Genomic DNA, 12,561 nt, shown 5'->3' on the forward strand with positions numbered 1-12,561 from the left:
TAAAACTTGCTGAGCTTGTTTGAATAAATGCCAAGGATTAACGGCATGTAAATTTGCCATTGATTTGACAACAATGATGTTATGTGCCCCAAACACTGATGGGATTTGTTCAGTGTTTAGGATGTGGGCTCTGAGGTGGAAAAAAGGGATTGCTAGTAATTTTTTAAGCCTCTTTGGCTGCGCCAAGGCAGACTGTTGGTATTATATAAAATCTTTAGATAAAATAAATATCAGCCTTTGCATGAGGAGAGTGGATATTTAACTTTTCCAGCATACAGCTGAATAGTGAATCTGACTGTGGATCGGTATAAGCCAGGAAATAAAAATTGCCCCATGCCTTTAAAATGGGGAGCAAGGTGCTGTGGGGGTGGAAATCCCAAAGGCCAGCAATAAAGCAGAGGATTGTATCTTAAGAACAGTGGGACAAAGATGTCTTTTTAGGTAGAAAACTAGAAATGTCACCTCCACAATTTGCCCCCTCTCTGCTCACTCTCCCCCTGGCTCTGGTGGTGGCTAACTTTGCAAGCGCACTCCCCATGGGACAAAAGCCATTGTGAATGAGCATAGGGATCACCTGGGACAACACCTGTGGTGCAGGAGTTCATGGTTCATCAAGGAAAAGATGCAGAGATGAGGGAGGGGAGAGCTGCCATGCCTTATACTGGGACAGGCTTCATGCCTTGCTCCATGCCAGGCTGCTTGGTGCAGGGGGATCGCTCACCAGCCGATGGATGTGTGAGCAGGCAGCTCCCTGGGGAGCACAGGGGATTTCAGAGTTCCTCAGGGACATGCTGACCTGTCTTTAAAAGAAAAGTAACACAACTTTTTAAATAAAAATATACTTTCTGAAAGTTAGGCTACTAGATCTATGTTTAAACTTCTTAATACGGGGCCTGGTCTTTAAAGGTGCACGGCAGGTAGCAACCCCCCACTTGACATCTTGCTAAGAGCTATCCTCAAAGAGGGTTTTTCAAGTGTTCCTTTTGCTTTCAACAAGAAACATTTGTTCCTCTAATGAGAAAAGGATATAACATCTGCCTCCTCTCATGTCAGCCCTCACATTGTGTTAACCTTGCAGCCGCAGCCGCAGTTAATCGTGGTGTGCAAATTGCACTGCTAACACGGCCTCACCTCCTCCCAGCCATTATGAACTTTAGCAGGATATCGACAGCATCCGAAACTCAGCAGAATTCATTACTTCAGTGCTTTCCATGGTGTTCAATAGGGTTGAGCATGGGAGAAAGTGAGTCTAGCTGCCGTTGTACTCAGTCACTCCTTCCTCCGTAGGCATCCCAGGGCAGAAGTGATGTAAAGGCTGGCTGGGAGCTGCTGACTGCGGCACCGCCCTGGGTGGCATGTGTGTGCTTGAAGAATGGGAAATGTCTTCAGGTGGAAGGACTCATATCTTAAGATGGAAAGAAAGAGAGAGAGAGAGAGAGAGAGAAAGAAAGAGAGAGAAAGAGAGAGAGAAAGGAAGAAAGAGAAAGAAAAGCTCTGTGTTCGCTACTAGGGAAAGCTTCTAATAAGTGCCTAGCAGCTCAGCAAAGAATGAGCCAAAACTGATAACACTGTCTCCCTAGTGAGCCTGGCCCCTTGGCTTTACTGCTTTTGTACTGACTTGTATGGACTTCTCACATCCTTTCCAAATCTGGGCCTGTGTAAGATTAGGAAAAGCATGTTTGCTCATTTATTTGCTTATTTATTTATTTTTCCTGCTTACCAGCTCTCTTTCAGACATTTCATAGTATTTTCCATCACAGCAGGACTGTTAGGAAGAAAACTTGCAACAAACTCGTATTATTACCTGTCCTTACTCTGTGGGTTTGTCATGAACCCTTTTTTGTATCTCACAGAGGTGTTTCTCCAAAGGGAAAACTCTGACAATCATATTCCAACAATTTTAGCTTTAAATATGGGCAGAGATCATTCGCTCCCTTATATTGCTGCTAAACAGCTTACATCTAAGTGCAGAGGGCCATCTAACTGAGCACAGTCCTACCTTTTCAGGTTGACTGGTCTTTTTGATAGAAAAAACATCAGAACTCGTTCTCATCTTCCACAAAAGTTATGTGAAGAGCTACACACTCTGCAGGTCAGCAGAGACCACTTGACTTGAGAGGGCATGCAGATCGGAGCAGAGAGATTGCCCTTCTCAGCTCTCCTGGGGCTGCAACACATCAGTCAAAAACAGTGCTCGAGATGGTATTAGCACTTCAGACTCACATACAAGCCCTCCACGGTTACACCTGACCAGTCACTTAAATACTTGCTTTTCTCTTCATGCTGGGCTTGCACAGGGCTTGTCCATGGAGGCTGGAAGCAGCGCTGGTCTCACACAGAAACTGGCAGCTGAAGGTCAGTCATGTGCCCAAACAAATGGTAGCTGGAAAAAAGCAAGGGCTCTTCATCACTGGAGCCTGCTTTACTCAGAAACCCAACCTGGGATTTCTGCAGCTTGTCCTGGGCAACATCATGGCCTTTACTAGGTGTCTTATGTGCTGGCAGTTATTTGTAATAGTTTAGGAAGGGATTCTTTTAAATATAAGGTAGACAGCAGATCCTGCTGGTGGGCCTGAGTTGGACTCGCTTTACAAATTTGCAATGAGGCTCTGGGAAAGCCTGCCTTTGACATATGGCTTTTGGTGTGCTTTTGAACACATGCACCAGTTTGTTCGTCTTACAGGAATGCCAACAAATATCACTGTTTTTGTTCAGTCGGTGATAGTGGTACACAAAGGCAGTGCATCCTGCGAGAAGTCTGGTCCCCTGAAATAATGCAAAATGGTTGCTTTCTCCTCTCATACCAAAATCTTTGTTTAATCTGTTGCCATAGAATTCATATCTCCTTCTTGGTATTCCCAGATGTAGTTTCCTTCTGAGAGGAGGCACAAGTCACAGTGGATGGGATTCATCTTACCAGCTCTTCTTGTCCAGAAGGAGGTTGGAATTAGAATTACCTTCTTACCTGAGATGTAGGCAGTGCTGAAAGATTTCACCTTTCCTAGCCATCCGCGTTATAATGTGACCCATCTGGAGGCATCTGTCTCTCTCCACTGACTGGACAGGGAGCCTAGACAACTCACCGAGACCAGACACCTAAGTTTTAGACCACTGAAAGTTAGATACAGGGAGTCTCAGGAGACTGCTCATTGCCCAGAGGCAGACACTTGGAAGTCTGTATCAGAAGAAAAACTGCTGTGAATGAATTTATGTTCCAGTGAAATATTTTGCCCATAAAAGACACAAATGCCCATAAAAGACAAAATGGATATGATTAACTCTAGAGAGATCCATGAAAATATATGTCCAGAAGAAACTAAAGCCATAAATACTTTTCAAACATTTGAATGCATCATGATATACTGCGTTTTAGATGAAATTTAGGTGGAGAGGTATTTTCCATTTTCCAACACACTGCAGGGATAGCATCCACTGCCTTCATTTTGCATGTATCAGCTCACTGCTACCCTCTGGTTAACTGCAGGCTACCAGGCCTCTGGTACTGGCTGGCTGAGGAGAGATTTTCTTCTGCCCCAGGGCAAAGGCCCAAACCTCAGAGCGCTCTTGAAAGGAAAATCTTGGAAGAGTTTTATGACTCTTGTTTGCTTTCCATCCGTTTTCTCAAGCAAAATGACTGATCTGGGACAATGGGACTGAAAGGGTGTTAGGTCTGTCTGTCACACTTTTTCTGTCTGTGTTTTGAGGAGAGATTGGTCTTGTTTTGGCACCTGGTTTTAGGTTTTAGGTTTTTCACCTTCATGCCTGAGAGCCAAGGCCTGACCACAGGACCTTTCCTTGCTGGAAATAGACGAGGTTGAATGTAAGCTTTTGTCTGTCTTCTCAGCAGTCTCTGCTGCCTGGCTGGATGTTTTTCTACCCCACGTTTTGCTTTCCGTTAAGGAAAGCCTCTGTAATGGGAGCATTTCCCACTTTTCAATGCCTGCCTCCATGGCGATGGGTCAAGGCCAAGGGCTTTCCAAGACAACGAGGCACCTGGACGGCAGGCCGTGCTCAGCTGAATATTACTTTGCCTCAGCCCCTTCTTGAATTTAGCTCCTCTGGCCTGGAGAAGTCAGGTCAGAAAGGCATTTTGGAGGTGCCCTTTCCCTCTCTTGCCCTGTGGAGACTGCAGAAGGTGCCGAGGTGGGCAGGACTCTCAGTGTAGATGCCTCCTCTGTCTATAAGCCCCGTGGCATGCAGTCCTTCAACAAGTGGCTCTGGGGGTCTGGATGTCACTGCTGACTGGTGCTGAGCCTTGTTGGGAAGCAGAGCCTCTCTGACCCCACACGGCCTGTCTGCCTGTCAGGGCCTGTGCCATGACACCTGGGGATAAGTGAGCCCACAACAACCCCCGAATCAAAAGAGTGATGCCCTGCAGAGCATCTGTGGGGCTGCTGTTATGGTCAGTGAGCAACCTTATCTTTCCTTCTTTCTTTTGGGAAAGAATTTGTTTGTTAGGATTTTCTGTTTTGTCAAGTCCATGTTCGTGCTCTGCATCACGCATTGACATTGCGTCCCCCCAGCCGTGCCAGGATCCCTGCCCAGAGGTGTCAGAGACATCATACAGCACATTGCAAAAGAGTTTCCCTTTCTCCAACCCAAATCAAACCCTTTTTCTCTCAGAAGAAAACTTTTATTTCATTTATTTTTAAAGGACTTCGTGTCTCTGTTTCAAGGAGCAGCAGAAATAGAAGCAAATGAACGAGAAGCCAAGGGCCGGTGGCAAAGACCCACAGAAGGTGCCTCCTCCCCAGACATCCCTAGGAAGCTCCCTGGCGTGTCCCCTTCATCCAGCTCCTGTGGAGGACGTGCCGGTGCCCCTGGGCAGGGACCGCCCCGTGCATCACAGCCTGGCAGCGTCCCTCCAGGAGATCTGGCGCTGGTTCCCACCAGACTGTCATCCCCAGGTCAGTCTCCGCATTTCTGCTGACCACGTTGCCTTCGCCGTGAGATCATGTCTTTCCAGAGAAATCCCACTAATGCCTTCATTCTGCGAGACCGGTATATATAGGGGCAGCCTTCCCCGGGCTGCACTGTGCAGGCCAGCAAAGGCATCGCTGTCCTCCGAGCGGTTGCACGGCCCCCTCGCTCTCCCTTGGAACAAGACGTAGCAGCAGCAAGCATGGACATTACCATCCAGCACCCTTGGTTCAAGCGCGCTCTGGGACCCCTGATTCCAAGCCGTTTGTTTGACCAGTTTTTCGGAGAGGGTCTCCTGGAGTACGATCTCCTGCCTTTGTTCTCCTCCACTATCAGCCCCTACTACCGGCAGTCCCTCTTCCGCAGCGTGCTGGAGTCGGGCATTTCAGAGGTAAGGGTCCTCACCCTCCCCTCCTTTGCCTTCCTCCCTTTCCCCGTGCCTCTGCCTGCTCCTCTCCACCCGCTGCTTTCCAGAGCAGGGCAGAGGCTTCAGCCCCTGCCGGGGTGCGAGGAGGACCTCCAGCCTGCTGCCTGACCCAGCCGCCTGCCCCTTCTGGCACCCGGGCAAGCCCTAGCTCGGGAGAAGGCTTCCTTTTGAGCAACAGCAAGCCGTTTCATGACACGTACCAGGCTGCCTGTGTTGCCCTCACAGCCATCATCCGTGTGGTGAGGGAGGAACCGAGCTTCTGCCAGAATAAGTGCCCGGGAACTCGGCTCAGCCCTGGAGAGGACATGGGCAAGCGCGAGCAGGAGCTTCTCCAGCCCCCTCCTCCGCCTCGGCAGCTCTGTGTTTTCTGCCAACCCATACTGGAGGACCCAGGAGCAGTTCTCCAAGGGAAGCTTGTGAGGAACATGTAGATGCGGGGCTATAGCCCAAAGCTTGGGGACCGGGGATTTCTCTAGCCTGTTCTCACTGGTTTGCTGCCAGAATCTAGCTACAGAGCTGAAACCACAAAGACACTGTAAATAGCTGAAAGGACAAAACACATACTGTCACAGAACATTAATTTTGATCCCATCTTGCTGCTGGGCACAAATGCCTGGTGCATCTGGCAGATTTCTAAGTGCAATCAAAGGGTTGTCTGGCAAAAGAATTGCAGCAAGAAGGGATGCATCTGCCCAGGGCAATTGAAATATTATTGCAAAGACCCTCAACGTCCCTGGGGCCTCTCTTACTGCGATGGGGAGGAAGACTTTTGCTGAGGCCAGCGGGCTGTGCATCAGCCTGGCCTGTAGCTGCAGGAGGGAGAACTGTGATGCCAAGAGGCTGCTGCCCCTCGGTCTTTGATGCTAACACTACCTCCATAAGTAAAGCTTGGGTCTTACTTCATAACAATGTTCATTTCAGGTGAGGTCTGACCGGGACAAGTTTACGATCATGCTGGATGTAAAACACTTTTCTCCTGAAGATCTGAGTGTGAAGATTATCGATGACTTTGTGGAAATCCATGGCAAGCACAGTGAAAGACAGGTAAGTGGAAGTAACTGTGGCGGTGAAGAAAACGGGGAATCGAGCTCTGTTTTCTTTCTTTCCATCATCCCCCAGTGGAAGGGAAAAAAGTCAGGAGTTACTTACCGATAGCCATTATTAACATGCCCAGCTCTTATAGAGCCCAAACCTGATATCTGGCAATAATAAGCTAATCCAGTTCTCCTTTGTTTGTTTTTGACCATCATCTTCCATAACCATCAGATGACAATGTGCATTGTTCACTAATAACACCGGACCAAAACAATGAGCATTACCCGGTGCTGCCACAGCATGGCCGAGCTTTCATAAGCCAGAATCATTAGTGAAAACAGAGTTTTCATATGCTGATCTGGAAGAGAAAAGCAAAAGCAAACCGAACAAAAGAAAAACAACCAAGAGCCTCAGGCTTGGAAACTTTTAACACATATGTCATGGAAATAACGGTGGGGGTTGAAAAGTGAATTATACCAGTGGGGGGTTAATTCTTCTCATGCACTTTCTGGTCAGACAAAGCTCTAGCCTGGAAACAGCATGTATTTTTCAATATAGTTATTTTTTTCTGACGCTGTTAGTACAGAGAAAGAGACTGGCCATTTCCATGGTTGAATTAAAAAAACATAATCACATTTCTCATTGTTTTGGCCAAAAAAAAAAGGGGGGGGGGGGTCAGGACTGTATCCTTTGGTTGACACAGCATCGCTGCCTATTAGGGAAACAGGCATGCATACACGCATGGCTCTTCGCCTCACAGAGCCTCAGGCTTTGTCTTCAGGCATCCTTTGAAGTCGGAGGCTGTGGCAGGGCCCCCATGCAACTTGAAATTATACCCTGCTGCTCTGCTCAGCTCTTGGGGCTTCAGAGGCGTCCCGGGGGAACACCTGGTCCTACAAACCTGCAAGACAGAATAAAAAGCAAAGGGTCAATGCGGACCCACCTCTGATGGAGCAGTGGGATTGGGTGGGCACTGGGGGGTTTCTGACAGGGCTTTCTCCTCTCCCCCACCGCCTTCCAGGATGACCACGGCTACATCTCCCGTGAGTTTCACCGCCGGTACCGCCTGCCCGCCAACGTGGACCAGTCTGCCATCACCTGCTCCCTGTCTGGCGACGGCATGCTGACCTTCTCAGGCCCCAAGGTCCCCTCCAACATGGACCCCACCCACAGCGAGAGGCCCATCCCCGTGTCCCGGGAGGAGAAGCCCACCTCCGCGCCTTCCTCCTAAGCCCGCCGGCCGCTGCGGTGCGCAGGCTGCCACCGGCTGCAGGTCTCGCTCCCGGAGCCATTGCGTAGATATCAGTGAATACCTAGAGGGGTTTGTTTTGTTGTTTTATTTCTTTTATTTCCCCCACCCCCCCCATTTGTTTATTTTCTCCTTCCCTTGGGTGGAATGAGGGGCTGGGTGAGTGGCTGGTGGGCTTTGAATCTTAAGCCTGTGAGCCATGCCGTTGGGATGGCACGGGTTGCGTGTGCTGCCATGCCATTGTGCTTGCTGAAAGGGTCTTGGTGCTGTGCTGTGGTCCACAGCCACTGCCAGGCAGGAGGGAGTGCACAAATAACGCTGGCTCCTGGTGCACCAATGCTTGGGGTGGGGCTTGGAGCAGGGGAAAAGCCCCAGAGACTTGTTTATCCCACACAGTTAAACTGGCTACTCCAAAAAAATGCAACTCGGCCAAGCCAAGCCCCTTTCCTGGGACACTGTGTATGCGTGATAAATGTACCAGAGGTTTCTTGCAACCGCAGGACGAATAATAGCATGTTACGTTCGGGGATCGCAGCATATATTTTTATTTCAGCAAGATGTTTAAGTGTGTCTGTTCACACCGCCAGCCTGTCACTTCCCTTAGGGACAGCTGACACTAGGACAAGCACGTCTTTCCAACGTCTTAATAGGCTCTCTGGGGAGAGAGGGGGCTCACCACTCTGCAGAGGCTTCAAATCCCACCGAGCTCATCCCAGCCTGCGTGTATCACACCCTTGCTCTTGCCCTCGCTGTACTTCTAGTGTAGCTCCACCTGATCCACTGGTATCTGGCACTCAGCCTGAGAACTCGGTCACTGGCAGTCAATAAAGAGATATAGGAAACATGCAATTGGCTTTGGGGGTTTGATTTGTTCTTTTCCAAGGCTTTTGAAGTGTAAGGGTTAGCGTGGTGCCTTGCATTGCTCAGAGTATGCACTTTCCACCACTGGAAGCACATTTTGTAATGACAACTTGTCCTTTCTTTCATGTTCCTGTCATTCTTCATGCAAGCAAAACAAAAGGATCAAAAAAAAAGTAATAATCAACATCACGACACTACGCCATTTCTTAAGCTCACTGCATCAGTGAAGAAGGCAATGCAGCCCTCATTTGTGTGATACAATGTGGAGGGTGTCATCTGATGTGGATGACTGAAGCTGTTTGATGGTTGGATGTAGGTACTAACACCAATGTAGGTACTAATTACTCTGTGCAATTCCAAACAAGGAAGCCATGGCTTCCAAGCCTACACAGATGCTCAACACTCAGCACTCATGCTTGACCCAAACAGCATTCCAAGCAGATGGAAATCAAGGATATACAAGGAAAGCATAAATAATGTCAGTGATAACCCTGTATTCCCATAGTTAACCCCACAGATACAATCAGCTTGCATATAGGGTGCCTTCTTCTTGCTAGAGATCCTCAGGTCTGAGGCCTGCAACATGAGGTGGAGCTTCGTTGGCTCCTAAGTAGAGGGGATCAGTGCTTCCCCAGGAGCAGACACAAGTTCGTCTCAATCGACACATCCCTGGGTACTCCTGTATCCTGCCTGCAAAACGAGGCAGGACAGCAAACAACACTTCCTTCATATGAAGGAGCACACGGCCGTGCCCTCAGGGGAGTTGAAGACAGCTGGAGAGAGAGTGTTTTCTCTGCCAAAAAGGCAAACCCACTCCTTTTTGGATGATTAGCTGTGAAAAAAAAAAAAAGTGAGAAAATACATGCAGTTTGTTTTTCTCATGGTATGGAGAGTATGGTGTCCTGTCCTGTCCTGTCCTGTCCTGTCCTGTCCTGTCCTGTCCTCTCCTCTCCGCTCCTCTCCGCTCCTCTCCTCAGGAGGGATGTGCTGCAGGAATAAGGGGCAAGAGGGGAGGGAGCGTGCCTGAGGAGGGAGATGGTTGTCTGTTAATTAAAAAGCAAGGCATCCCCCAGGAGTCTAACACTATTTTTAACCTATTTTTACTGTGATTAATTATCGGGCAATTCCAAAGCTTTCAACCAAAAAATGTGCAGTCTGTTGAATTTCCATCTCCCAGGGAAACACGTGAATGAGTGTGTTTGGGGAAAGGACGGCTTTGTACCAGGAGGGAGCAGTCACTACGGTGCTGGGAGCTCCAAGGCATCCCTGTGCAGGAGCCTCTGTGCCTCCCCGTCAGCTGCTGGCATCTCTCCTCCCTCACCCAGCAGAGCCAGGAGGAGAGAAATAAACTAGCCACAAGCACTTAGCCCGCACTCGAACCTCCCAGTGGTGTAAAAAGGAGGAAACTTATTTTAAGCCTGATATCCCAGAGGAAGCGGGTCTGTGCGAAGACATTACCTGCAGGTGTTTGAGCAGGAGGTGTGTCTGTCAGTCCCAGGAAATGGGATTTCAGATATTTCAGGGCCCCTTTTTCTGCCCATTTGGCTCAAAGTTGAAGTCTTGACGGTAGGAAATGAGGGCAGGACTGGGGCAAGCTGGGGGCCATGCAGAGAGGCAGCAGCTCTGGTGGTGGCTCCCGTGCTTCAACCCTTTTGGGGCAAGTCCTGGGGAAGGCAGGCCTGACTCTCGCTGCTTTGAGAACAGCTTATTTCAAATCCCTTGGCAATCCATTAGCTAATTAAAAACACGAGAGGCTGCTAAAAGCCTGTGCACGAGGACACCCCGGGTGTATTGTGCAGGGGGGGACGTGTCCCCAGAGGCTCCCCTGGCTGTCCCCAGCCCCAGAGCCCCCAGCCCCTGGGCAGCACACATGCAGGAGGGCTGCCATCCCTCTGTAGGTGGCATGGCCAGAGAGGCAGCTTTATACAACACCTGCCTTCCCAGCTATCTTCTAGAAACTCAGAGATGGCTTGGCCATGGGCTGAAAGGCAGCAAGGGACTCTGCCCACCGGGTGCTGATGGCACCTTGCAGTGTCCGAGCAGCCTGGTGTAGGGTGGCCCTGTATTCAGGGCTTGCCACTCAGGGTGATTTTCCATCCCTGTTGTGCTGCATTTTTATCACCTAACCTTGTTTGCCTGCAGCAGGGCAGAGCAGAGAAAACTTTGTCTTCCCCTCCACAGAAATCACTGCAGCATTGCCCCAAGGGTCCCGGGGGGGTGCTTCGGAAAGGGGGCCTTTGGGCCATTCCCCTTGCTCCCACGGGGCCCCGATGACACCGCGGTGGTGGCAGTGACACAGGGGCACCAGCACCTGGTGTAAGTGCTCAGGAGGTCAGCGGGTGCCGTGTTTCCCCCTCCTGCCCCCATTTTTTCCATTTTCTTTGGGCTTTTCCCACCATGCTGCTGGCAGAGGGACACCCCAAGATTCAGCGAGCAATTTCCCAGCAGAGCTGTGTCCCCACATGGTGGCAGCCTTTCCTGTGCTCTGGAGAACCAAAGGACTCCCTTGGGCCCCCCAGTTTTCGGACTGTGCCCCAGGGAGACCAAAGACACGAGCACAGGGCTAGCGGGCAGATGGGTGCAATGATGGTGGCACGGAAAACCATAATTCTGGCATTTCGTCATTTCTGATTGATTAGCAAATTAAACAGAATTACACAGAGACTGGGAGAGAGTAGTCTGGAAGTTTACCAGTATTTCTTCCTTATTTCTTCAAAGCAAAAGCAAATTTGGTTACGTATAACCGAGCCCCCATCTCCTTGGCATCATCATCAAGAGCAGGTGCTACCACCTTTGGCAGCAGCACGAGGCTCTGAACACCTCCAGATAACCCAGTAGTCCCTCAAAGGCATGTGACAGTGACACACCGAGCACACCCCCGCCTTTTATTGCTGCACGTGGATTTGGAAGATGCAGCTGGGGAGAGATTGTGATGACGTGGGCTCTGCTCCCCCCCCCCACCCCGAAGCAGGACTTTGTCCCTCCGGTGTGACCTCGTGTCAGGATGGGCTTGGAAAAATACCTGCTGGCGTGAGACGAGCGGGTGGCTGCTGGGGGCCTCCTTCCCCAGCTCCCGGCCCAGCCACGGGGCTTTCCCCCAGGCGATGCAGGAGGGTCCATGCCCAGCCCACACAGCAGGGGGGCATCCTGTCCTAGCTCGGGGTGAGGTGGCTGGCGCTTACGTGGCATTTTGGTGGAAAAATGTGAGGTTGGGACATTGCACAGGTGTCCGTGGTATATCTTAGAGTGTGGCACAAGCCGGGTGAAAATGAACGGTGCAGTAGGTGTTGGGGGATTTAGCACAGGGGCTCTTTGGGATCCAGCCACAAATGAGCAGTGCTGTGCCCGTTCCCACTCTCAAACCACAGCAGAGGAAAGAGAAGATCTACCCAAAGAGCAGTGACAGGAGTGGAGAGGCCCAAGGGCCACCAGCTGGTACCTGCCAATGGACCTCATGCAACCTTCTGGGGGGCTCGGGGACAGCATGCTCCTGTGTGTGGGGAAGGGAACATCCTGGGGGAGCAAGAGTCCAGCTGGCAGATGGGCTCCTGTTGGGAAAAAGGGAATTTCTGCGCTTTGCTTTGAGGGTGTTCTCTATAGACACTTTGGTTGACCAAGGGCATCCGTGTAGTAAAGTTAGAGTTACCTGGCCACGCGTGTACTCAGTGCACACAAAACTTTGCATCTCTGACATATCTGCACACACGTGATTTTGTTTCCTTGGTGCCTTAAATGTTCAGCTCGGAGATGCTGTACCAAAGGACTTTTATGTATTCAGAAATCTCCTCTCGGAAAGAAAAAAGCAGCTGGAACAAGCAATGGCTGTGTTTCAAATCTCTGAAATCAGGCAGCTCCGGGTGCCTGCTTGCTCAGGAGCCCCGAGGTTGGCCAAGAGATGGCAGCAGCCCCATGTCTTTGGGATTTAATCGCTCTTCTCTGCTTTGAAGGAAACACCAAACCGAAAGGTCATGCTCGGTATTTTTCTGGGTATCTCCTGTGTATTCCTCCAGAGATGTTTCTCTTCCTCCCCGCCTCCCAGCAGCAATTATTTCAGTTTTCTTTTTCCTTT

At 50.1% G+C, this 12,561-nt stretch overlaps 1 protein-coding gene across 1 annotated transcript; it reads left to right on the forward strand.

Annotated features, from left to right (window-relative positions):
• Positions 1-5,122: 5,122 nt before the first annotated feature.
• Positions 5,123-7,613, forward strand: CRYAA (crystallin alpha A). The gene is made up of 3 exons (XM_035545888.1): positions 5,123-5,311; positions 6,269-6,391; positions 7,404-7,613. Exons 1-3 carry the CDS (start codon positions 5,123-5,125, stop codon positions 7,611-7,613), a joined length of 522 nt encoding a protein of 173 aa, XP_035401781.1.
• The last annotated feature ends 4,948 nt before the right edge of the window (positions 7,614-12,561 follow it).

The sequence above is a fragment of the Cygnus atratus genome, chromosome 1, assembly GCF_013377495.2.
Source record: "Cygnus atratus isolate AKBS03 ecotype Queensland, Australia chromosome 1, CAtr_DNAZoo_HiC_assembly, whole genome shotgun sequence".
NCBI lineage: Eukaryota > Metazoa > Chordata > Aves > Anseriformes > Anatidae > Cygnus > Cygnus atratus.